The sequence below is a fragment of the Pongo abelii genome, chromosome 5 (genome assembly GCF_028885655.2).
Source record: "Pongo abelii isolate AG06213 chromosome 5, NHGRI_mPonAbe1-v2.0_pri, whole genome shotgun sequence".
In the NCBI taxonomy this organism is placed as follows: domain Eukaryota; kingdom Metazoa; phylum Chordata; class Mammalia; order Primates; family Hominidae; genus Pongo; species Pongo abelii.
In genome coordinates, this window is record NC_071990.2 from 41,324,743 (window position 1) to 41,352,034 (window position 27,292).

Consider the following 27,292-nt stretch of genomic DNA (forward strand, 5'->3'; position numbering starts at 1 on the left):
GGCGCCTGCGCGGAGGCGGTTGGAGGGAGGCCCGATTCCCCTTTGTTCGGGTTCGCCATTTTGCTAGGCAGCGGCAGTGGCGGCGGCAGCGGCGGCTGGAGCCTCTGATTGGGTTTCGGAGTCCGGTACTGGAGCCAATCAGCGCGGGCAGCGAACCGGGGGAGCGAGGCACGGTGAGTGTGAGGAGCCAATATCCAGCGGCCCAGAGCCGGCCCCAGCGCCCCGATTGGCGGGTCTCGCTGACCACTCAGGAGAGGCCCAGGCGCCCGTCGAGCCCGGGGAGTCGAGCTGAGCCTAGCCGAGCCGGGCGGCCAGCGGCCCCGGCCTGGGGCCTGCGAGCGCCTCGGGGCACTCCCGGCCGAGGCCTGCAGGGGCCGCCCCGCGCGGGGATGGCGCCCCGGGGAGCAGGCACCTCGGGGCTCCGACCCTCGCAGGGTGCCAGGGTCAGTTGGGAATGCGTCCCCGTTCCCTGACTCTTAGGCCCAGGTTCTCAGGCCCCAGGCCTGGGGCCACGAATGGCCCTACACTAGGGGACACATGCGCGCCCTGGGCCTCGGCGATTTCCTCCTGGTCGTTCTGGCCGCAAACTTAAACCTGCTCTTGCACTCTCCACTCTTCACTCTCCGCCCTTGGGACAGGAAGCCTCCCCGGGGCCCGCGCCCCCCGCCCCCCGCTCCCCGCTCCCAGCGAGCCGGGTCTGTCTATCTGCAGCCCCTCTAGGTCGGGAGGGAGGCCTGGGGAGGGTGCGCGCCGCGGCCGCGGGGTCCCGAGTGCGGCTGGCAACGGGGCTGGCCCGCCCTAGCCTCGGAGCCCTACGGTCCCGCCCCCGCTGTCTTCCTGGTGGGGAGAGGGGGCCGTTAGTTTGCCCACTCCCCCAGCTCCGCCGCGCCCCTCCTCCCAGCCCGCTCCGCCCGGGTCTCCGGCCCGGCGCCGTTACCACCCCTTTTGGCTCGTCATTTCCTCTCTTCCCCGCCCCGTTCGCAGTGGCAGGACCGCACACCTCCGTCTTGGAGCCCAACCAAGCGGTCTCCCTTTCTTGTCCGGGCTGTAAGACCAGTCCATTCGGTGCCTGGAACCTCACTCTTAGAAGATTGATACCCTTGCGCATTCTTCTTCCCGGAGGCTGCACAACTTGCTGTTCATATTACTAATCTTATCCACTGCTCATTTTGTGAAATCTCCCTCCCTTGGGAATGTAGTACAGTTTTGGGTTTTTTTTTTTCCTTCGTTTTTGTTTTCGCCTTTCTATGTTACTTTGTGTCAGGCTTGACCCAGTCCACTCATCTCTTGGTTTATGTTTTTCTGATACACTTTCAAATCCTGTGTTAACGTTTTCTCAGCAGATGTTTAGAAACTAACAGTGTTGTGGGGTTTTCCTTAGGGCGAGAGGTTGCTGTTGGCAACCAATTATCCAGCAGTTAGTATATGCCAGGTATAATCCGTGTGTTAGGGAGGGAGTATGTAGAGGTCAGTAAGAACTGTGCCTACCTGATGGAAATTGACAGGTGAACAGGTAGTTAATACTTAACGGTTAATGCTATAAAGGGGCCAAGTTCTGTGCTGTGAAGTATCCATACGTGAGCTAGCCTCCGTGAAAGGCTTATCACCGCCGCACTTTTGACTGGCCTTGAAGAATGATGGTAATTCTTCCACAGGAAAGATGGAAGAGCATTGCTCGAAGAGAAGAAAAGCATGTGCGGAGGAATCAAATTACACTGAGGCAGGAAGATGGGATAGGGAAGAGGGCAGTAGTAGTGATAGTTTAGGGGGGAAAGCCCAGTTGGTAAAATACTTGTATGTCTTGCTAAGGAATATTTTGGAAACAGTTACTATTTTGTGTGGAGGTTCAAGTAGAAGGGATCTAGAGCTATATTTTTTCCTAAGATTGAAAAAACGAGTTTCTGACTTGTTTATGGGTTCTGCCCCGTGACAGTGGCTGAGTTCTTTGGGGAGGAAGAGGAGATTTTTGTCTTAGGACTCTGAAAATTATTTTTACTCATGTGAATCATCTAGTGCATTCCCTGGCACATAAAGGTCTTAAGTATCTGGTGCCCATTTCTAAATTCACATTTAATGTTATACAACTAGTAGGTTTCAGAAAACTCGTATTCCAGTGCTCTTGCATTACTAAAACTTCGGGGACAGGTTTTATTTTCACTTTTTAGGATGAGGTTTTCATTGTTGCTTAAGTCATTTTCTTAATTCATTTGATTGTCACGTTATCCGCATTAGCAGATGAGATGATAGAGCTTAAATAGTCTAAAAAACATGTATATTTGCCTTTAGAACGTTTTTTTGTTTGTTTGTTTTTGGATACAGGGCTTTCCTTTGTCGTCCAGGCTGCAGTACAGTGGCGCAATCATAGCTCACTAACCTAGAACTCCTGGGCTCAAGCCATCCTCCCGTCTTGGTCTCCCAAAACGTTGGGATTACAGGCATGAGCCACTGCGTCCTGACCTGAAATAGATGTTTTAACCTTAGTATTTAAAAATAGGTATGTTCTGGTCACTTCAAAATCACTAAATACTTTTGCTTGGCATCTTTCTAAAAGGCATTATAATCTGGTAACTTTTTTGCTAAATACCTTTCAAGCTTCCACCAGTCTGCAGAAGAATTTCTTTGTCTGACATTTCGAAAGAAAGTAGTGTGGTGCCAAGCTTTTCGTCCCGTTTAGTCCACTGTTCACATGCTGAAATATTTCTGTTCTTGTTTTTATGCTCTCTTGATTTGTAGTACTTCACCTTCCTCCACATCATCACATGTGGAGAAAGCTAAATCTTTCTCACACTTAAGACCAGTTCATCCTGCAGGCCTCTGATAGCAAAGAAAAAAAAAGTTCAAATAGTTCCTTTTTTTTTTTAAGCCTTGTTGATTTATCCCCAGCTGGAACAAATCTCTGTCCTCCAAATTCCCATATCACTTTATCTCTTAGGATTCCAGTATAGGTTTTTACTCCATTACTAAACTTAAAGACTCTTTAAAGTTAGAATCTTCGTCAGAGATTTCTTTTTATTTTTAAAACCTTCAGAACAGTGTCTGGCACATGGTATATAATTAGTGGAGAGAAGTGCATTAGAAAGCTCCAATCCAGAAATCTGTAGGATGATGGGGAAGCTGGACAGCCCTTTGTTGTAGTCTAGTCTTTCATCAAACGTGTTTCAGGACCCACTTGTTGAGTTGTGGAAGAAATTGAGTGAGCCAATGCTGGGAATTTTTAAATAATAGAATAGAAAATATTTGCCAGGCATGATGATGGCTCACGACTGTAATCCCAGCACTTTGGGAGGCCGAAGTGGGAGAATCCTTTGAGCTCAGGAGTTTGAGACCAGCCTGGGTAGCATAGGGAGACCACCTCTCTTAAAAGAAAAAAAAGAATAGAAAATACCAAAGTGCATCTTGTGTTGTATAAGGGTAAATACTGTTTCATGAAACTTTCATTTCAGTTATGTGCTTATACATGTGTGCACTGAGTTGTGATAATGAAATGTGTTTCTTACTAAGGGTTGTGGTCAAAAAAGTTAAAAAGCTACTGTTCTAGGCTTTGCCTGGTAGTGATTATCAACTGTGATAATCCTATGGCTTTTCATATGCTTACACTAGTTGGGTTTCTGAAGGTTTTAGCTTTGGAGTGTGTGTAGGTCCACATAGCATGGATTCCTAGTAAGTGGTTGGCTAAATCTCAGCTTTTGCACCTTGGAATAGTGGGTTAAAGAGAATTGCACTGAGAAGAGAATGCACTAGGAAGAGAATTTTCATGCTAGCCAGAATAAACACTCTTATTTGTTTCTCTGTCTTTGAGGAAAAACCATTCAAAACTTTGTGTTAAGAGCAAGAGCTAGACAGACTAAATCTGGCTTAGTTTGTCATAATCTTGGGCAAAGAGGCACTTTGGGAAAGACTATCGAATTGTATTGCAGTCTTGCTAACTGAAGCTTACAGTAGTAGGAACATACGACTTTACTGAAACCAGTTGCTTATAACATTAACTATTAACAGTATCAATATCATGATACAGGCTAAATCACTCTGTCATTAATGTGAGAGAGAATTGCTGCTAGATTTGAAGCTGCTCTTCAAATCTTGATACTCTTCAAAGTATAGATTTAAATATTGCTAAATTGGTTCATTTGTATTACCAGAATAAACTAGTTAAGAAGAAAATCTGTACGTTACATATATTAGTCATTATCATGTGCTTCAAGTTATATTTTAGTCTTGTAAAGATGTAAACTTCTGGATATTAGTCAAGGAAAAAATATCATATAAGAAGGAAATTTGGAGTTGGGGAGGCGTTGAAACCTAAAAGACATTCCTTTCATGATCCTTATTTTTTAAAATCAATTTATTGAGAGATACTTTAGATACAAAGTATAATAATTTTAAGTGTGTATTTTGATAAGTTTTGACAAATTTGTACACCTGTGCAACCGCTACCACAATGAAGATATAAAACATTTTCATCACCCTACAATGTTCTAAGGCTCCATGCCAGTCAACCTCCCTCTTTCCTGTCTCCTGTATTCTCCACTCCCAAGGAACCACTGATCTATTTTCTGTCTCTAGATTACTAATGTCTTTTGGAGATTTTATATAATGGAATCATATATATTCTTTTACATCATAACCTTAATTTTATTAGTTTACAGATATAAATGTATTGTGTGTATTAGAGACAAAATAGAATTTAGGGAAGCCTGTTAGTGTCCCTAACAGACTCACAGTCTGGCTGAAAACCTGATTTTCTATTCTATACCCAGAATCTCTGAGGAGCAGACTTAGTCAACCAATTCCAAAGAGACTGGTGTAAAAATCAGAAAACCGGTTGGTCATGTTGCTGATTATATTTGCTCCCTGTTGGCCAATCTATATGTAAATCCAAATTATAGCTAGAAATTTACCTAGTGAGCATTCCATTAGATCAAGGGCAGTGCTTTGGAGAACCATATGGCCACAAGTCCTCTTGCTGTGATGACATAGCCTGTTACTTATGGCTCATAGATTCTCATGTTGTATCCATTTTGGTTATGAGTAATGGGGTTGATTAATTTTTATTTTGATTAAATTTTGTTATATTTTTCCCAACATTCCAACATTCATTTGGGAAATAAGAATTTCCCAAAATTCTTATTCTGAAAATAAGAATTTTCAAGTGTGCAGTGAAATCAAAGGAATTTGAAAATAAATACCTGTATACCTGCCAGTTAGGGTCTATTAACATCTTACTATAATTGCCTTACCAGATATTTCTCCACCCATTCATCCATTTTTTTGATGCATTTCAAAGTAAATTTTAGGTATCAATACACTTCTTTCTAAGTACTTGGACATATAGTTGCACATATTTTGGTTTCTTCTTTCACACTGTATTGAGACACCTTGCAAATGATTAATTCCACCAGCATGTGTGGATTTATGGAGAGTGGTACTGTACTTTGCCATGATAATGAGCAGCTCAGTTAGGTCATGTCATTTTATTATTCAGATGTTGGAATTTATGAGGGCCTAGTGAAAAATCGGAGAGAAAGACCTATCTACATTTTTGTTTATATATCTGTCTCCCTCCCATATTTCCAAGATGAATTACCCATTGCTAACTTATATCATTTTAATTTTTTAATGAAGTCTTTATTAAAGGTTCTCAGATATCATTCAGTTTATCTAATTGTATCCTTATTTTTAAAAGTGGATCTTCAACTCTTAAAGTCTATGAGAAGGGTAAATTTTGCCTACCATATGTAGTGGACCTGAGTAACATGTTTGGTGGGAAGCAATTATGTGTTACAACTTAAAGAAGCTTTATTCTCTAAAGTATATGTGCAAACCTGAAAATCAGTGTTAGGTACGCCTTGTATCAAAGTGATGTAGCTTAATGAGTATCTCTTAGGTGCAAGTATTGCTCTGACAGTATTGAAAGGTAAGGTTGCCAGTATACTAAAAGCATTTTAGAAACGTGAAAATAGCATTATGTTGTTATGATTGTGCCATGTAATCCTAGTTAAAAATGATACTGAATATAAGCATTTCCTATTCTCCTATCCTCTTTTCTTGCAAATAAAGTACAGTGATAAATGATCCAGGTTGATTGTCTGGTAAGGCCTTTATTGACAATCTCACTTTAGTTTCTTTCCCCACCTTTCTAATAGGAGTGTACCTCACAGCCTTCTAGGATCTCCAGAGTGGACAGGAATCTCATTTGGAGGGACCATGGAGCAGTATACAGCAAACAGCAATAGTTCGACAGAGCAGATTGTTGTCCAGGCAGGACAGATTCAGCAGCAGGTATGGAAGCAAAACTGCTTTAAACATACAGCAATGAAACTGATAACAGCACCACTCAATTGGTTGGTCTATTGCCCTGGGGAATTATTTGAAAGATACCAGATCTTGTGAGATATTGGGTCTGATGACTTGTGCTGAAATGCCATGTCTAGCCCATGACCACTTAGAATCTACTCTTCATGGGTGCCTGGGGTTATAGTAAATTGCCTCTTTTATCTCATTGTAAGTAAAAACATCTAGTCTGGTTTTCAGATGGAAATTTGGACTTTAAAATTTTTCTGGATTCTATTTGGTCTTTTTCTCTTCTTGTTTGAGGTAACTTGTGATTTAGTAAGGTTTTGTCCACAACAGACAAACCAACATAGCTTCCAATAAATCTTCTGTTCTTTGATTTGGTCTGCCACATTTTTTATTCAGAAAAGCTCTGGTTTAACATTAGGATAATATTTAGACAGCCATTCTTATGGATAAGACATACTAGAAAGGAATTCCCTGCTGCTGGTTTATTCCTAATTAATAAATTGCTTTCTTGAATTTATACACAGGTTACATTTTCTGATGCTTTATGCTTGGGTTTATTATAGTAAAACTTCACTTTTTTCCCACCCCTAGAAGAAAAAAATTTATTATGTTTCTATTTGACCTTAGGCCAAGACTGATATTTTGGAAATATTTTGTTTTCAAAATGGAATTTAGCTAATATAGAAAAGTAGTAGGGAAGGCAAAGGAAGTATTGATGATGAGTTTTTCCCATCTAATGATCAAAGACAAACTCCCTTGATAGCTTTCCCTTCCATACAGCTGCTGTGGCTCTGGCAGTTTCCTTCAACTGCCTTTTTAGAGGAAGGGATTCCACAAAGGGCCCTCCATTCAGACGAGTGCCCTGGAGGGTGGCTTTTTATTCTTTCAGAATTTGCCATTAGTGGATGTAAAAATAAGGTTGAATCATTGAAAACATGGCTCTTAAAGCAGTCCAGACAGGTAGAAATAATCTTAGTTTTGAAGCTGGGCATGGTGCTGCTTGCCTGTAATCCCAGCTACTCTGGAGGCTGAGACGGGAAGATTGGCTTAAGCCCAGGAATTCAAGACCAGCCTGGGCAAAACAGCAAGACCCCATCTCAAAATAAGTACATAAATAAAGTTTAAAAAAAAAGAATCTTAGTTTTGGGACATGAGAGCATTGATGTCATGAAGATGATTTCGGTTCATAGTGAGTAATTACTCCTCCTTTCTTGGTGATTGCATTTAAGCCCAGAATTTTTTATGGTAGTTTCAGGGCTATTAAAACCTAATCATTTTTTTCTTGTGAACTCATCTGAGGAGATAAAAAGGGCATTAAATAATTATGTAAGTAGAAGTATCAGATTCCTGTTTCTGGAGGGAAAGATTGCATTACAAATCTTTGTGTTAATGATGACAACTGTTTTGAGTTTTTGAGTCAAATTTTGAGGTCCACTCTGGAGACAAAGGGCTAATATCTGTAATCCTACTACCTTCAACAAAACAGCTTCAATATAGGGAGTCTGTACATTTTGAAAGTCCTTCAGGCTTCCCTCTCTCTCCTCCAAGAGGTAAGGTGATCTCATGTCTTGAACTACACATTTCCTTCCTGACATATTTCAAGCTCTTCCTGTTCCTGTTCTCAGCAGCAGGGTGGTGTCACTGCTGTGCAGTTGCAGACTGAGGCCCAGGTGGCATCCGCCTCAGGCCAGCAAGTCCAGACCCTCCAGGTAGTGGTACCCTCTCTGATTCTCTGTGAGCACTGCATGAACTTCTCCTCTCCTCATGTCTGGTGCTGTTTGTGTTAGGATCTCCAGTAGGAATGGCAAAGTCAGTTGCATGTCTTTGATGCTGCTAACTTGTCTTTGAGGCTTATAAGATGCCAGTTTCCTAATATTTCATGCCAAGTCATATAGAGACCCCGTATCAACTTTCTGAGGATTGGATTTGACTAGCGTGTTTCTTTGAGAATGCCTGGAAAAGAAATGGTATAAGTGACAGGAAGAAATTCTTATAAGTGACGTTAGAATTTATTCAGGACTCGGCCGGGCGCGGTGGCTCACGCCTGTAATCCCAGCACTTCGGGAGGCCGAGGCGGGCAGATCACGAATTCAGGAGATGGAGACCATCCTGGCGAACACGGTGAAACCCCGTCTTTACTAAAAATACAAAAAAATTAGCCGGGCATGGTGGCAGGCGCCTGTAGTCCCAGCTACTCGGGAGGCTGGAGCAGGAGAATGGCGTGAACCTGGGGGGCAGAGCTTGCAGTGAGCAGAGATTGCACCACTGCACTCCAGCCTGGGTGACAGAGCGAGACTCTGTCTCAAAAAAAAAAAGAATTTATTCAGGGCTCACACTCTGATCCAATTCATTGCATGGTAAAAATTTTGTGTATTTGTGTTATAATGGAGAAGGAAATATATACATATATAGACAAACATAAACTAGGCTAGGCTGTGCTTTATTTTTATTCAAGGGGCAACTCAACTGAAAAATAATCATTGCACTTGGCAAGGTTTATCTAAGCACTGAATCTTGTTAATTTCTTGTTAACTGCTATTGTTTCCACTACCTTTCCTGGGGGAATAGTGACCTGTCTTATTACTAGATCTGCAAAGATTACCCCAGATACCTCTTGGTTAGGCAGAAGCAGGATATGCTTTCTGTAAGTCTTAGGTGTTAAAGCCACTGTGATAATTCTTGGTTAATCAATACAGTTCTTTAGCATCGTGTATGGCTAAGTTAAGTATCCTAAATTGGGTTCTAATTTGGCCAGTTCCTATAAGAAATAGGAGTAGGAGCAGTCGTCTACTCTGTGTATGTAGGTTACTTTTATTAAAATGACTCTATTTTTGAGAAATTGGCAAGATTTGGGTACCCTACTTTTTCCCTCCATTGAATTAGAAATGATTCAAAGTAGAATCTAGAATGTAGAACTGGCATCTCACTTTACTGCTAGTGCTGCTAAGCATCCTGCAGATAACTACCTCTTATTGTCATCACTTCACTTTATCCTTTCAATCCCACCCCTACCCCTGCCACCAATAGTGTTTGGTAATGATGTACAGCCAACTTTGAACATAAATTAAGCTGAAACAAACTGAGCTTGTAGGCACTCCGAAACTGTGTTCAAATCTCACAGTCCAACAGCTTGTTAATGTTTTTCATGCTTGCTTCATCTTACTCATATATAAAACAGTATTTTGGATTGTCATTAACCCCTTGTGGAATAGGAATGTAATATGCTCTTAACTGTATGGCTTCTTGTTTGATGCATGTGTCTTTGTAACATTTTTCTGTTGTAAATACAGTGAGCTCTTTGGAGTCTCAAATCATTTATCATGTGCACAAATAGCACATCAATTGGGAAGGAAATTAAGATGATGAATAGATAGAAAATTATTAATAGCTGTAACTTAAAACTTGTGCTTCCTACTTACATAGATTTTATTTAAAAGAAGTGGAAACACTTTATGGAAATAATAGAAACCTTTCCTCTAGGGATCTGATTATTTTGGGAGAATTTTAAATAGTTATTTTGGTTATTCATGCTATATGTATTCTGAGAAATCTTTCTTGATACAGAATATGCAAGCATTTGGTGTAGCAAAGGGAAATTGATTTGGAATGGGGAAATAAGGGAAAGAGGTAACGTGAGAGAGTCAGGCTGTAAAGTCCTTAAAAAAGTAAAGTAAAGGTTCTCAATGGACAGTTTAACAAAACTTAGGATTTCAATGTTCCTGGTGATTCTAATACATTAGTGGTGGTGGCGGTGGTGGTGGTGGTGATTGTAGGAGGACCTTACTATCTAACCTACTCATCTAGGACAGAATGATCTTTTAACTAATTGCTGTTACTTGCACATACTTTCATTAAGTGTGAATATTTCAGTCATGAATATTCTGTTCTAAGTAATTTCTGTCAAAGATAGAGTCTGAAAATGAAAATTTTGAACTATTCCATGGATCATTCCAGTTTACTTCTAAAGCACTTTTAAAGTGCTCCCAGAAAGCATTCTATTAGGTATTTTTGTATTGGGACTTAAGATGTGACAGAGCACTTGTAGTGACCTGGCTCTTACAGTAGTCTGTTTACTCATAGGAGCTTGAAATTTGTACACTTGACTGCTCTGTGTAATTTCAGTATTTATTGTTGCTTCTGATAAAGCTAAAATAACCAGGTGGATATTATAGAGGCCAGTGTGAGGAATTCCACCATGGAGACTGCAAACTGACCAGAAAGTATTTTTAAGAAATCTTTAGTAGTGAGTTTAAACAACAAACATATCTAGAATTCACAGAGTGAAATGAGCAGGGTAAAGGTATACATTTGACATTTCATTTTAGCTTGAGAGACTGTAGGGAGAAAAGGGTCATCCTCTACATAAGCTTCCAGAGCTGCTTGCTACCCAGCCTCCTAGAGTCATTGCTGGGTACAGTTTGATTTACCTTCTTCACTTTATTTAGAATTTATACTCAATCACCATCACCACCATCACCTTTCCCTCTCATTGCCTTCTCTCCAGCCTTCACTACAGACCATTCCTGGATTGGTTTAAACAGGCAACTAACCTTGCCATTATGATTAAATGTTTGTCATGGATTTAGCCCCTGTTTGGTGACAAATGCCATATATCTATTGAGACTTCTCAAAGACTCTGGATATTCTCCATTATGTCTGACCTTAAAGTATTGAGCTGGGCATTTAGTAACAGGAATCATAGATATTTAAAGATAACTTGAGGACTTAAGACATATGTTTTCTTAGTCTTTTCTACCTTTTCCTTTTCTAGCAAGGCAGCAGAATAGTTCCAGTGACTGTCTTTTGGTAAAAACCATTTTGTCTTATGTTATTTCATTGTTCTTATTTTATTTCATTCTAGGTCCAAGGGCAGCCATTAATGGTGCAGGTCAGTGGAGGCCAGCTAATCACATCAACTGGCCAACCCATCATGGTCCAGGCTGTCCCTGGTGGACAAGGTCAAACCATCATGCAGGTACCTGTTTCTGGAACACAGGGTTTACAGCAGGTGAGTAATATTTAAAAATGTTGAGCAGTATATCAGAGGAGAGGTTTCAAAGAATAGATTATTACAACCTGTTTGATAATTGATATTGCATTTAACTGCTTCCTAACCCACATTTTGCATTCAGTTGATTTTCTGCCTTTATAGTACCAGTGATATAAACTAGAACTGTGCAGAAATTGGACAGCTCCAGTAATGACTAAGATATTAGGCATGATCTTGAATTGCTGTAAAGTATATAAAGAGGTTAGAATCTAGTTTATAGTTTATTTTATTTAAAAAGAAACAAAAATGAATATTTAGAAAGTTAGAAAAATAACAAAATGAGCAAAAAGTGGGTCCAAATTAATTAAGTAGAAAACTGACGTATAGAAAGGATAAATAAAATCTAGATTGTTTAAGCAGACCAATAAAACAGGTAAATCCAGTTGAAAGACTGATTGAGAGACAGAAAACAAAAGTAAGCAAAGATGTAGAAGAGATTAAAGGAAGGCCAGGCGCAGTGGCTCATGCCTGTAATCCCAGCACTTGGGGAGGCCGAGGCAGGTGGATCACTTGAGGCCAGGAGTTCAAGACCAGCCTGGCCAACGTGACAAAACCCCATCTCTACTAAAAATACAAAAATTAGCCAGGCGTGGTGGCACACGCCTGTAATCCCAGCTATTTGGGGGGTTGAGGCATGAGATATCTTGAACCCAGGAGGTAGAGGTTGCAGTAAGCCAAGATTGTGCCACTGCACTCCAGGCTGGGCACCAGAGCAAGACTCTGTCTCAGAAAAAAAAAGAAGAGATTAACAGAAATATGTATAAATGTTACATATAACTCTGGGGTATCATATTTTAAAATTAGATATTTCTCATCGAGATGGCAAAAAAAACAAAAAGAGTAATTATATCCACTGCTAGGATGGATATGGAGAAAAAGAATTAATCATTATTTTTGGTAATTTCAAACTGTGGAGTTATTTTGGAAAGGCACCTCACTATCTGTTAAATACAATGAACATTTGAGCTAGCAGTCCCACTTCTGAGAATCTGTCCTATAGGAAGAAAAGCATCAATAGTAGGGAGAAATTACAAAGACACTTTTCATAGCATTGTACTAGCAAAAAATAAAATTGCAATCTGAGTGTCCATTAATAAGAATAAGGAAATGGTTGGAATAAATCATAATATATTCATAGGGAATACTGCATCATCATTAAAAGACATGAACTGTTGACTTGGGGTGGGTTAATATTGAAATATTTTTAGTGGAAATAATTTGCAGAGAAATAGTGTATGATCTCATCTTTGTAATTCATAACCAACCCCCCATGAGTATATGTTTATAGTCATGGAAAAGGGAGTATGAGAGAACTATTAGTTACTCTACCTAAATGTTTATATTGTTTCAACAGTTACAGCAGTCATATTAATGTCTTAGTTTTCTGGAGGAATTTAAGTTGAAAAAAGCAGCCATGATCCCACTGCTCATAAATCAAACTTGTACTTTTTGTGTATTCTTTTGTGTTTTATGCATAATTTTTGGGCATAATTGTACCATGCATGTGGGGTTGTGTTTTCATTTTTTTTTTTAATTATTTCATAACGTTCAGTCAACTTGATGAATCAGAATTTCTAATTTATGAAATATAGTTAAGGATTTTGGTTTTCATTTGCCTTTGTAGGTAAACATTTGGGCACGATAGTTTTATTTTTCAACTGAATTCGCAGGATAATTTCTTTGGATTGGGGATTGCTTGGGTAAAGGGTAAGAGCATATTTGAGCCCATTGGCATATTTTTGCCAAGATAGAATTGTACTTGGGATTAAAAATAGTTTTCACATTTCTCTTTGCATAAATATATGAGGCTTTAAATATCTTTTCAGCATGTGCTTTCCTTGATTCCCATTGCTATATCCTTTCTGTTCTTCTCTCTTTGCTTCCTCTCCAGTCCCCCTTGCTGCGCCTTCTCCACTGCTGAGTAGAGACAATGTGGTATAGTTAGGAACAGCATACTGTGAGTGTAGTGGTCCAGCTTTCATTACCAGGTCTGCCATTAAATAAGATTCTGATCTCGACCAAGTCATTTAATTGTCGGTTTGCTCATCCAAAAATAAAATTTATATGAGATGATATCTAGGGTTCATTCTAGCTCTAAATTCTGTGATTTTTATGGGGTTTTATTTTGCTATAAGGAACCTTCAAAGAGTTATTTCCCTGCTTCCAAGTAGGGCTATAACTAACCAAGCTGAAAAAAATATATTCTGTTACGTAAATAAAGTTCTGTAGGTGAGATTCCATAGCCTCCCTTACAATGCTTAAGGCTTTAATCTCCTTTGTATAGGAGTTTTTTTTTTTTTTTCTCAGTAGTGTTCTTTGAGTAGCCATTTTTTAAAGAAGACTACTTCTTAACCTTTTTTGAATTGTATTCTCTATTTTAGAATCCTAGTAAAGCTTGCACCCTCTAAGAAAAAGTACAGATGTCCAGTCTCATGAAAAATTCTGTATATAATTTTAGACTAAAATCCTTGGCCTGAGAAAGACACTGGAACCAGAGAGAGGGCCAAGAAATATAAGAATATTGGAAGTTGTCATATAATAAAAGTGGTATAAACATATCAGTGAAGAAATGGCTGAAGAATGATACAGAAAAGAAACTGACTTCCAATTCATACTGTATTTTAAAAAATATTTGCTAGGTGGATTAAAGATCTAAATGTAGAAAAGTAAACTTGGAAAATTCAAAAGAAAATATAAGAGAATTTTTATGCTATAGAGAAGGATATTTTTAAAAACAAATTGACTAAAACATAATATGCATTGAAATACATCAAAAGTAAACAAGGTGAAAACTTGGAAAAGATATTTTTAATACATATAACTGAGTTTGTATTCAGAATATGTATAAATAACTTTTATGTATTTATACAAAAATAGAAAAATGGGCAAAGAATATGAATAGATAGAAGAGGAAATCCTAACAGCCAATATAAACTTAGAAATGAAGTTGGTTCATATAACCAGATAAATTTGTTTACTTATTTATTTGCCAATACTTTCTGAATGCCAATTATGAGCTAAGTATTTGGAAAAAATAATTAAGAAAACCTAGGCAATCTATCCCCTAACAAAGTAGGATCCGTGAATGTCTCTAAGACATGGAACCCATTGACCTGTTTTTTTCACCTTCCTTGCATCAGTAGTCCTTTTTCCTATCAGCTGGTAGACTTTGTGATAACTTAAGGTTCTAGGCATGTTCTTCTTTCCAGACCAAGATGGTCCCAAGTTGAAATTATGGATGGAAAGTGACCTGGCTATAAAAATCTATCTTTCTGAAAGTATCCTCCTTCCAGACTGCCATCTCTGTTGAAGCAATGCTCATATAAAAAAAGTTTGTTGATGGAATTAATGGTCAAAGAAGTAAAGAGAAGGTTACTTAGTACTAGCCATGTATTCTGGCTTTTAAGTTTGGGAGGTATTCTTGAATATAAAATACTAGACATTTTGAGCTCTATGGGGCTCTCCTCACTGCTTTCTCTTTTGCACTTAAAAAAAAAAATGTGTCCACTAGTTATATGAAAATAGGATTTTGTACACCCAACATTTAAAGGGTTGTATTGCAGTTTTTTAGTTCCAAATTTTAGAGAAATATTTTTCAAGCTTCTTGTCAGGTTTCTGATAACACTCCTAAAAAAGTGGCTATAGCCATTAAAAAAAGAAAGAAGATAGATTTGGATAGCACACGATCCCTTGCTTTCCATAATTGCTTTATAAGGTTTAGCTATCCAATCCTAGGACCAAATAGGAGATACAAATTAAATCAACAAAAATTTGACAAACATTAATGACAGTAGTGAGTATTGGTGAAGTTATTGGAAACTAATAGGAGAAATATAATCTGTCACATTGCCTTAATTATCTATTACCATATAACAAATTATCCTAGAAGTTAGCGGCTTAAAACAACAAACATTTGGCCGGTGCGGTGGCTCACGCCTGTAATCCCAGCACTTTGGGAGGCCAAGGCAGGTGGATCACAAGGTCAGGAGATCGAGACCATCCTGGTTAACACAGTGAAACCCCGTCTCTACTAAAAAGACAAAAAAAAAATTAGCCAGGCGTGGTAGCGGACGCCTGTAGTCCCAGCTACTCGGGAGGCTGAGGCAGGAGAATGGCATGAACCCGGGAGGTGGAGCTTGCAGTGAGCCGAGATCACACCACTGCACTCCAGCCTGAGCCACAGAGCAACACTCCATCTCCAAAAAAAAAAAAAAATTATTTTATAGTTTCTGTGAGTTAGGAATCCTGACACACAGCTGTGTTGGATTCTTTCAAGGTCCTCTCAAGGCCCTTATCAAGGTGTTGTCCTGGGCTGCAGTCACATTTGACTAGGGTAGAATACATTTTGGGTTTTTTCTTTGTTTGTTTTTTTGAGGCAGTTACTCGCTCTGTTGCCCAGACTGGAGTGCAGTGGTGCGGATCTTGGCTCACTGCAACCTCTGCCTCCCAGGCTCAAATGATCCTCCCACCTCAGTTCCCCAAGTAGCTGGGACCACAGGCATGTCCTACCATGCCTGAATAATTTTTGTATTTTTCAGTAGATACAGGGTTTTGCCATGTTGCCCAGGCTGGTCTCTAACTCCTGACCTAATCTGCTCGCCTCAGCCTCCTAAAGTGCTGGGATTACGGGCATAAGCCATTGTGCCCGGCTGTCAGCATTTTTAATATATATAGTATTTCCTCTGTAAAAAAGTACTTCATCATTCACCAAAATGGCAAGATTAAAAAATAATAATAAAGCACTTCAGAGTGTATTTTATTTTTTTATTTTTTTGAGATGGAATCTCACTCTGTCACCCAGGCTGGAGTGCAGTGGCGTGATCTCTGCTCACTGCAACCTCCGCCTCCGGTTCAAGTGATTCTCCGGCCTCAGTCTCCCAAGTAGCTGGGATTACAGGCGTGCACCACCATGCCCGGCTAATTTTTGTGTTTTTAGTAGAGACAGGGTTTCACCATGTTGGCCAGGCTGGTCTCGAACTCCTGACCTCAAGTGATCCACCCACCTCGGCCTCCCAAAGTGCAAGGATTACAGGCGTGAGCCACCACACCCAGCCCAGAGTGTATTTTAAATATGCATGCTTTTCAATATATATAATCATACCACTGCTATCTTTCATAAAAACTGACATTGATTTATTAATATCAGGTATCCAGACAGTGTCAAAATTCCCTATTTGTTTCATAAATGGAAAATAAGTTGTGTCTACTTCATAATGGAGGGCAGAGCAGGACTTCTTTTTTCCTCTTCAGAACATTTTCTGCTTTCTAGAGAAATGTGGATAACTCTCAGGGACCAAAGGAGACCAGTGTCAGTAGAGTACAATCCTTTTTTTATGTTCTTTTCTGCAGATACAGTTGGTCCCACCTGGACAGATCCAGATCCAGGGTGGACAGGCTGTGCAGGTGCAGGGCCAGCAGGGCCAGACCCAGCAGATCATCATCCAGCAGCCCCAGACGGCCGTCACTGCTGGCCAGACTCAGGTAATTCCACTAGCTCTGTCACACAGGAGCAAAACTGATTTGGAAGAGTCGGATAACTGAGTCAGATATTTCATGTATAGCATGTATAGTAGAAAAGGGGATGAAAACCATAAAAAAATATATTTTTGGCTGGGCGCGGTGGCTCACGCCTGTAATCCCAGCACTTTGAGAGGCCGAGGCAAGCTGATCACAAGGTCAAGAGATCAAGAACATCCTGGCCAACATGGTGAAACCCCGTCAAAATACAAAAATTAGCTGGGCATGGTGGCACATGCCTGTAATCCCAGCTACTCAGGAGGCTGAGGCAGGAGAATCGCTTGAACCCAGGAGGCGGAGGTTGCAGTGAGCCGAGATTACGCCACTGCACTCCAGCCTGGCGACAGAGTGAGACTCTGTCTCAAAAAAATAATTTTTTTTTTTAAGGATTACATCGTTCTTTGTTAGTATCTTTGGGATCTATTGAATTGTGTCGTTACTTATTTCCTCCAGACACAGCAGCAGATTGCTGTCCAGGGACAGCAAGTGGCACAGACTGCTGAAGGGCAGACCATCGTCTATCAGCCAGTTAATGCAGATGGCACCATTCTTCAGCAAGGTAAGTGTACCCATAAGCTTCCCTAGGACTTTTTGTGGCAACTTTTTTGTCCCTTAGACAACTGACATCTTTAGAATTTGAGTGGTGAGCTTGACACCACATATTTTTTGGACAAAAAAAAAAAGATTTCCTCTAGCTCTCCATTGATTGTTGGTTTCTTGTCACCATCCGTGACCAACAGTGATTCCATGTGTAGCAGTTTCTACAGTGGTTGCTAATCTAGGGATTGTGTAAGCTTTTAGGGAAGAAGTCTTTCTAAACAGAAGATTAGAAATAGGGAGTTTACTGGTAAAGAGAGAAATAGATCAAAAATCAAGTTGGCTTTAGAGTGCTATTGCTGCTTATGTTTTTTTCTGGGTCATTTCATTACTTTAAATGACTATTATGTATACAGCACTTTTACTAAGAAGAGTTCTCAAAGAGCCTCTAGTCTAGTAAGAGAGACATGTGAACAAATAAATACAATGCAGGGCCCTCATGGAAGTATGTTCTAGGAATAGATAACATAAATAATAGAGAGATCTGTTCGGTGTGGGAGGAGGAGTGCAGAAACTGAACTTGAAGGCTTTTGGAAGCACCTGTTAGTCAAATAGTTAAATCAAAAAAGGACATCTTTGTTAGATTCCATGACTTTGTGATTGCAAATTTGCAATATACAGGATCCAGAGAGTGCACTAACTGTGTGCTCTTGTATTACTCCGGGGAGGCCCTGAACTGGATTGAGCCCAGGCAAGAGTTCAAACAGAATGGTGAACAAATCCTCATGTGCTGCTGTTGATAGTCTGGGGACTTGGAATGCTTGGTTTAATTTTAAGTTTTAATACAACTGACTCATTGTCAGTGTGAGATAAACAAAGTATAAGTTTTAAAATCTCTGTCCTGAAGCAGATTGCTCATATGTACAAGAGCGGTAGGTATAGCTATAGTCAGACTGACCTGTAGAAGAGGAGGCCTCCAAACCTTTTCACCTTTTGAAAACTGCTAAGGATAGAGTTACTCAAAACTGGGACCTAGACGTTAATAGAATTTCAAAGACTGTGATTACTTAGATTATATATAGCACACCAGAGTGGGAGAGTACTTTTTCTCCCCTTGTGTTTTTCAGTGTGTTTTGCCAGGATCAGTGAGTGTGTACCAGATAGAAGAGGGACTAACTATGTTCCCTTCTTTCTGTTCTGTGTGCCTGTTTTTTGTTTGTTTTATGTTTTGTTTTCTTAAAGTTACAGTCCCTGTTTCAGGCATGATCACTATCCCAGCAGCCAGTTTGGCAGGAGCACAGATTGTTCAAACAGGAGCCAATACCAACACAACCAGCAGTGGGCAAGGGACTGTCACTGTGACACTACCAGTGGCCGGCAATGTGGTCAATTCAGGAGGAATGGTCATGGTAAGAAAATGTATTTTTCAGCTTTGTCTTCGAAATTTTCTTGAACATGCAACTTGATGCCTCCTAAAATTTATTATGTTGACCTCTTGGGATTGAGATCGATCCTTAAGGCACTGTCGCTAATCTACTTTGACAATAACATTATGACAAACCATAATTCATTCTGAGCACCTACTGTGTGCCAGGGACTATTCACCAGGGACTATTCTAGATGCTGGAGATAAAGCAATGGATAAATAGTGATTTTATGCAATTCTTTTCAGAATTCAAATAATGAAGGGAATTATATACTAATCTTTGAGAAGTGGAAAGTAGTATTGCCCATGATGGACAAAATAAGAAATAAGCTAAGAATTAGAAAGATTGTAATTGATAGAGAAACCAAAAAAAAGTGTGATGTAAATGTATTGGGAAGATAGGAAGATTTGGGTGGTGTGAGTGAAAGCTAAATCTTCATATGTCAAAATAGGATGTTAAAATGCATAAATTAAGAATGAGTAACAGAAGTCTGCACAGAGGTGGAGGAAGCTATGAAAAGAAACAGAACCAAGCCTGGCTCAGTGGCATGCACCTGTAGTCCTAGCTACTTGGGAGGCTAATCCAGGAGGATGGCTTAAGTCCAGGAGTTTGAGCTCAGCCTGGGCAACGTAGAGAGACCTCGTTTCTATGAATTGAATGAAAAATAAATAATTTTTATAGAAGATTCAATATAGTTATTCAAAGCGGTTGTATTTGGGAAAGAGCTGTGGGGTACAGGACTCTGTTACTTGTTTTCACGTACATTTAGTACAGTGTTTTGGTGTTTTTTAAGAAAAATTAGGATTGAGTTATAAGTTAACTATTAAATTATTTTTCTAAATATAGGCATTTAGTAGCACTTAGTCTATCTATTTTTGTGCTGTTTTTTTGTCTTATGACTACTGTTCCTGACCATTAGATGGCAGCAGAAATATCTAGAGCCATGGGTGGACATGAATTAGGGCATGGTTATATAGTTTCTCAGAGTGGCACCTGAACCTCCTATGACACAGTCATCTGGGGTGTTTGTTTAAAGTGCAGATCTTTAGTATAAATTTCTCCAGGGATCCACATTTACCCAAGTACCCTATAAAAACTACTTTTTGTGGCATTTACAAAAAAATAGATGAAGAGGAACCAAGAAACTGTTTCTATGTCCATACTTCACGCCATCAATAAGCTCTGGTTTCCTGTTCACACAGATGGTTCCTGGGGCTGGCTCTGTGCCTGCTATCCAAAGAATCCCTCTACCTGGAGCAGAGATGCTTGAAGAAGAGCCTCTCTACGTGAATGCCAAACAATACCACCGTATTCTTAAGAGGAGGCAAGCCCGAGCTAAACTAGAGGCAGAAGGGAAAATTCCAAAGGAGAGAAGGGTATGTATAACATTGGGAAGGATATAGGAGAGGAGAATAGCAGGGTTCTACTTTTGAAATTATCTTTTATATGGCTTGTTTTCTCACGTACCTTCCAAACAATTGACGTTAGATACTTGTTGTCTCTTTTGTAAGAGTTAGCATTTGTTATTACTATATGCAGCTGCAGTTATAACAACAAAAACAAACAGTGGCTTAAATAAGATGTTATTCCTTTTCATACATAAAAGTAGTCCAAAGATAAATTATCCTGGACTGGTAGCACATTTTCACAGTTCTCAAGACCTGTTTCACTGCTTTAATATTGCTAGTGTGCTGTTCATGGTCCAAGATTCCTGTTTAGGCTCCAGCCTAGGAAGAAAGGGAACAAGAAAGGTACCCTTTCTTTTTTTTTTTTCTGAGACTGAGTCTTGCTCTGTCATCCAGGCCGGAGTGCAGTGGCACAATCTCAGCTCACTGCAACCTCCACCTTCCATGTTCAAGTGATTCTCCTGCCTCAGCCTCCCGAGTAGCTGGGATTACAGGTGTGCGCCACCACGCCCAGCTTATTTTTGTATTTTTAGTAGAGACAGGGTTTCACCATGTTGGCCAGGCTGGTCTCGAACTCCTGACCTCAGGTGAACCACCTGCCTCGGCCTCCCAAAGTGCCAGGATTATAGGCGTGAGCCACCGTACCCGGCCAGGTACCCTTTCTTTCAAGGAGACTTTGAAGAAGTTGTGTACCTTTCACTAGCCAGAATTTAGTTACCTGATCACACCTAACATGCAGATAAGGCTAGGAAAGTCCAGCCAGTTGTGGTGGCAAATGCCTGTAGTCCTACTTGGAAGGCTGAGGCAGGAGGATCACATGAGCCCCGGAATTCAAGGCTGCAGTGATTCATGATCATGCCACTGCAGTCCAGCAGCAAGGGTGTCAGAGTGGGACCCCGTTTCTAGAAAATAATAATAATAAACTTTAATGCTAGGGAAGTCTTTTTACTGAACACTCATTTGCTCAAATGAAATTTGGCCTGTTATTAAAGCAGAGGAAAGGGTATATATTGTGAAGTATAGGTGGTAGTCTGTTATTTTTTTTAAAAAATTCATACTGTAAGCATTCACATTCTTACAGTAGTTATATATGGTTAGCTATATTACTTACTAGGTGTTTTCTCCAAAGCTTTCATCGTCATTCTGAATCATAATTGTCCCTTGTGGCTTTGATCCCAGCTGTCTGAAACTTTGGAGAATGGAATTTGTGCAGTAGATAACTGTGCTGGTTCTGGATAGTATTAATAGTTAAATGGCTTTATTTCTCGTTTTAGAAATACCTGCATGAGTCTCGGCACCGTCATGCCATGGCACGGAAGCGTGGTGAAGGTGGACGATTTTTCTCTCCAAAGGAAAAGGATAGTCCCCATATGCAGGTAGGAAGACATATACATTTTATTCTTCTTTATTACCTTGTATTGACTTGAGTTGAAGCCTTCAGCAGTGTCCTCTTGCTATTTTCATACTCTGGGACTACTCACATTCTCTAAATTGGATGCAATCTTATGTCTCTTTAGATTGTCTTTTATCTTAAAATCACTAGGCCAGACTTGGTGGCTCATGCCTGTAATCCCAACACTTTGGGAGGCTGAGGTGGGAAGCCCAGAATTTCAAGACTAGCCTGGGCAACATGGCAAAACTCCATGTCTACAAAAAAATACAAAAACTAGCCAGGCCTGGTGATGCATGCCTGTAGTCCCAGCTACTTGGAGGGTTGAGATGCTCTTCGTCTTTGTCACTTATTACTATTCATTCTTTCTTGAAAATCACACTTTTCTTAATTTTCAAGGAACAAGTTTTATTTTTATTGAACAAGTTTTATTACCCCATCACATATATAATTTGAATGTTTACTTTTTTCCCTTCTAACTGATGTGAGCCTGGTCTAATCCTCTCTTCTTTGGCTTAGATTTATAAAATAGCTGCTTAATTTGGTTTCCCTTCTTCCACTTTTGTCCGCCTCTAGCCTACTCTCCACATCCTAGTGTGATCTTTTTAAAATGTTTATCCTATCAAGTCCCTGTTCTGCTCAAGCTCCTTCAACCCCTACCCTTTCCCATTGGCGCTTGGACTGACATCCAAAGTGCTTACTGCTATGCCCAGCAAAGCCTTACACGCTGCAGCTCCTGTCTACCTCTAACTGCATTTCTACTTCTTGGTCTCTATGCTGCTGTTTACTGTTCATTGGTCTATTTCCTGCCATGGGTCTTTGTCCTTAGAACTTTCAGTCTGTATGCCCTTTACTCTATCTTTTTCATGGCTATCTCCCTATCTGTTAGGTCTGGGTTTAATTAAATACCCTATCTAGAATAGATCTCTTCTCTCAGTATGTTCTTACAACATCTTTTCTTTTTTTTGGAGGCAGTGGTGTGATTATGGCTCACTTTAGTCTTGACCTTCCAGCTCAAGTGATCCTCCCACTTTAGGCTCCCGAGTAGCTGGGACTATAGCCACGCACCACCATGCCCAGCTAATTTTTAAATTTTTTGTAGAAATGGAGTCTCACTTTGTTGCCCAGGCTGGTCTCAAACTCCTAGGCTCAAGCGATCCTCTCGCCTTGGCCTCCCAAAGTGCTAGGATTACAGGCACACACCATTGCACTTGGCCCTTTTCTTTACAGTGTAATAATATTTAAGTTGTTGAATTTTTCAAGATTGTTTCCTTCACTAGACTATAAGTTGTATAGAGGGTAGAGGATTGTTTTGTTTTCTGTTATATTTATTGGACTTAATTCTATTTAAGTAAGTTGTATTTAAGTACTGACTTAGATGTATTTGTTGGGTTTAGTATCTAGTTCTGAACCAAGTAATCAGTGTTTCTTGAATTAATAGATTCCTCCCATTTGCTGATACTCCATTCTATATTAACATCACATTCCACTTGCACTATTGCAATATCCATCAAATTAATCTCCAGTCTCCTCTAATTGGCCTTATATAGTACTGCCAGATGGTTAAAGTGTTTTTTTTAACCTGCCAGTCCCCAGGTCAAGGATACATGCTATTAATAGTTCTTCATTTCTTAACTGCATCAAATCTCAAACTATTTCTGTATAACATCTAAGCAACTTTGCCTTATCACCCCTCTCAACAATCAAACTAGGTTTCCTCGGTGTCCCCACACATGAACACTAACAACTCTTTTCAGTGCTATTAGTCCTCACCTGTAGTGTGAGAGCCCCTCCTTTCTCATTGCTATTCATTCATACAGTGTATGAATGTGGGCCTGACAGCTATTGTGCCAGGAGGGCATTGTGCCAGGAACTCTCGTCATTCTGTGTGCTAACAGTATGATCTTGGTCAATTCAACCTCTTTTATTTTTATCTGTAAAGTGGAATACTGTTGATACTTCACAGCAATGTTGTAGGGATTTCATTCAGTAATCCACATTAGGCATCTATGTAGCACCATACCTAGTGCATGGTGAGTTCAGTAAATGCTAGTTGTTTTTGCTCATTGTTCAAGACCCAGTTCCAGTCTTCCATCTCCAGAAGTCTTTCAGCTTTTTCTCAGATCCTGCCTCCCAAGGCTTCATAGCCTTGGTATGGGGGAACTAAAGGTGGTTCTTGCGGAGTGTTGCAAAAAGCTTCCAAGGATTTATCCTTGTGTTAACACTGTAGGTCTTAAAGTGAGAAACAGCATATAGAGTTTAGTGGAAAGAAGATTAAATGGGAGTCAGGAGATTTGGGAGTTAGCCCTTGCTGGGCTCCTAACTTTCTGACCCTGACCCTAGTCCACGCAAATCACTTTACCCATCTGGCCTTCAGATTTATCTGTAAAATGAGTACATTAAAGTGTATAGATTATAATGATTCTTTCCAGCCCTGCTAAGTACTCAGTATTTAAATGATAATCAAAAAACAGTGACAAAAATACAGCATGACATGGTTTCTCTGGGTCTTTTCCTTAGACACCTGAATCTGAATACTCTTAACCCTTAAGTATAGAGAACAACATAAGGTTCTTAGGAAAGAGATACACTAACAGCCCTGCAGTGTTTCACCATGGAGTACAGGCCAGACTTTAAATTCTTTTAAGAATAAGGTTTATTGTCTCTTCTTTCCTAATGGGGCTACACTTTAAGCCATGTATGCAGACTTAAGATGTATTACAAGCCTTTGATTTACTTGGTAAAGTTATGTGTATTCTCTTGGGGATAAGTAGTGAGAGCCATGAGTTGGGGATAAGTAGTGAGAGCCATGAGCCTGTTGCTTTTGCAAAGGACTTTAATCATCGTGTCATCTTTGTCTCTAGGATCCAAACCAAGCCGATGAAGAAGCAATGACACAGATCATCCGAGTGTCCTAACCCCAGGCCATGTGATGGAGCTGATCAAGGTCATGTTTCTTACTGTTCCAGGAAATTGATCAACTCTTCCAATGGGACATTGATGATCACATTCTGCCCTTTTCTACAGGACAGAAACCACTTAGTTTTTAATAAGTGGCTCAGTATTACAATTGCAGCGATGCCTGGAAAATTGAAGTTGCAAGCCTTTGTCTTACTCTTTCAGTCAGGACCTATTTCAGACTGTTGATGACATCGACATTTCATGGATTCGGATGATGCAAGGAGACACATGCCACCCCAGCAGTACACAAAGCACTTACGTTGACTGGTGAAGTCAGCCAGCCATCTCAGCAGGGAAGAACAACCTTCTCAACCAAAACTGCAATCAGGAAAGCAGCAGCCCACTCCTTCCCATGGAATCTAGACAGCATTTATCCCTCTGGTGGGGGAATCTCACACTGACTAACTGAATGGACGCTTTGTATTCAGAGATGGCTTCCAGTCAAGGAAGTTCTATCTTGTGATATGGAAACAATAAATTCCTGAGATACATTCTTCCAATCTGTGGTAATAATAATAATTCCTCTCTGCCCAGATGGTAGGTTGATATTTCTGGACTCTAGCCAAGAAAAAGCTAATTCTGGGGATAGAATGATAAAAGACTCAAGCACTAAAAATATACGTTGCCGAATCTCTTTTTCTAGCTTTGAAAAGTTGTGGCCTGCTTGTCCCTCTGTTGACTGGTCATCTAGACCATCGTACTTGCTGTGGCTACTTCTAAGACAATGTAGAAGGTTATTAAACCTTGAAACTGCCTTTCCCAAGTAGAGAACAAGACTATTCAACAACTTCTTTGCTGAAGCACTGAGGAGATTTGTAGTACTCCTAAAGGGAGAGCCAAACTAGAGATTTTCAATCATAGACTTTGTGACAGCATTTGGGGACTGAAAAATTCATGTGTTTCAGCCTAGGGGGAGAGAGTGGGGGAGAGGGAGAGAGAGAGAGAGAGCATGTACACCCATATGTTATCATACAGCGTGATTCTCCAGTGGATGGATACCTGGAATGGATCATTAAGATGAAGAGAGTAATTCACATTTACGCTAGAACCTTTAACAAGCACTGAAAGGAAGAAGCCTGAGATTTGGTCCTTGACAATTTCTGGAAAGCACTGATCAGTCATGCTGTCCTGGACAGAGTCCAAGTTACCCACTAAAGCTTGAGGTGGATGTTGGCTTCACTCCTGCAGCACAGTGCTGGCCCTAGAAAGCGAGCATTTTCATTCTTCCAATGGCAGCTGATTCTTTGGTGCCAGTTTTCATGTTTTCTCCATAGGCCTTGTGCAGAAAGGTTTTCTCATTGCATCCATACTGTGAGAATAAACTGCAGACTGAAAGAAACATGCCTACAGGGTCAGGAACTGGGCTACTGTTCCCAGAATGGGTTGTGCCTCAGAAATCTATTTCTCTTTTAGATGTTGAACCCTGAGAGAACTAAGATGATATTTCAGAAGAGTTGGCTGCCTTCTCTGGAAACAAGGAAAACCCAGTAATTCTGAGGAACATTGGGGGTTAAATACCAAGAATAAAAATTGGTTCTTCTTTGACTTCAGCTTAACTGTATTAAGACAGAAATTAAGCCCTCTAAAAACACCACAAAGAGAGATGGTTGTAATGATAGAAATAGAGGTACAGAGCTATGCAAAGGAAACAGGAAGTGAAATATTCGTAGTCCCAGGATCTGGTAATCTGTCCTGGCTTCCAGATGTCAAAGGACTGATCCTTTGGTAAGCTCACTAGAAACTTCTGGCTCTACAAGAGTTTGGGATATTAATGTTATTAGTAAGTCCCAAGTTTTCCAGAGAATAGATTACTAACAATGAGGAATTTATATTCCTTGGTTAATTTAGGAGTCTAAGATGCAGAGTTCAGAAAGAAATTACTCAGACCTAACTTTGAGTGCTTAAACCGCCAACAGTTAGAAGATGTTATTTATTTGTGTCTGTAAGTTTGTACATAGTAATGCCAGCCTTGTTGCTGAATTTTTTATGTGGGGGGAGATGAGTTTGAATTTTGTTTGAAATGCTTCAGTTGTCATTTTGTCATTGCATTTCAAATAGCTCATGACCCTTTTCTTGTGGTCACTTTAGCACACCATAGTAGCCCACAAAGTGGGGGCAGGGTATTGACGTTTGGATTTTTTCTTTGATACTAGTTGTTTTATTCATTTTTATTTGTGACTGTAGTGATGACTTTACAGATGGAGAAAGAGTGAATGGATGAATGAATAATTGGTTTAATGCCTAGTTATGCAACTTGAGTGCTTTTTTTTTTTTTGCAGGATAATTTTAAGTGTATATATTTTAACTGCACTGGTACATTGAACATGTCATTGTCGATGCCACTGGACCAACAGAGCATTTTGTGGTTATAGGGTGCCTGGTAATAATGTCTTGATTTTTCTTTGGGATTCAACTATATCGAAGGTTTTTCCCCCAGCAGTATGGGGGTGTACAGGTGATTGATCATTAATGTCATTGCAATTGTTATTTTTTAAAATAAATTTATAAAAATAACCGAAAAGTAATGTGACTTTTGAGGAATCTGCAACTCCTGGGTTCTAGTTTGTGTTTCCAGTGTTGAAATTGTGATCTCCCCCGACAAGACTTGTCTGCATGGACAGTGTCTCTGTAAACAGTGTCAAACTTGTAATGTCTGGGCCTCTTAGCTTTATCTCCCCTTAATTTCTTCCCTTTTGGCCCTTCC

The 27,292-nt window shown here is 40.0% G+C and overlaps 1 protein-coding gene across 14 annotated transcripts; it reads left to right on the forward strand.

Moving 5' to 3' along the window:
• Window positions 1-48: 48 nt before the first annotated feature.
• NFYA (nuclear transcription factor Y subunit alpha) lies at window positions 49-27,102 on the forward strand. Of its 14 annotated transcripts, none has more exons than XM_002816863.5 (10): window positions 49-173; window positions 6,144-6,279; window positions 7,926-8,012; window positions 11,162-11,308; window positions 16,700-16,831; window positions 17,321-17,426; window positions 18,647-18,813; window positions 20,034-20,207; window positions 21,512-21,613; window positions 24,492-27,102. In XM_002816863.5, the coding sequence occupies exons 2-10, from the start codon at window positions 6,205-6,207 to the stop codon at window positions 24,543-24,545; spliced, it is 1,044 nt and encodes a 347-aa protein (XP_002816909.1). In that variant the 5' UTR covers window positions 49-173; window positions 6,144-6,204; the 3' UTR covers window positions 24,546-27,102. The 14 variants fall into 14 exon arrangements, with proteins under 14 accessions (XP_002816909.1, XP_024103897.1, XP_024103896.1 ...); XM_024248129.3 differs by having other exon boundaries at window positions 18,665-18,813; XM_024248128.3 differs by having other exon boundaries at window positions 7,929-8,012.
• The last annotated feature ends 190 nt before the right edge of the window (window positions 27,103-27,292 follow it).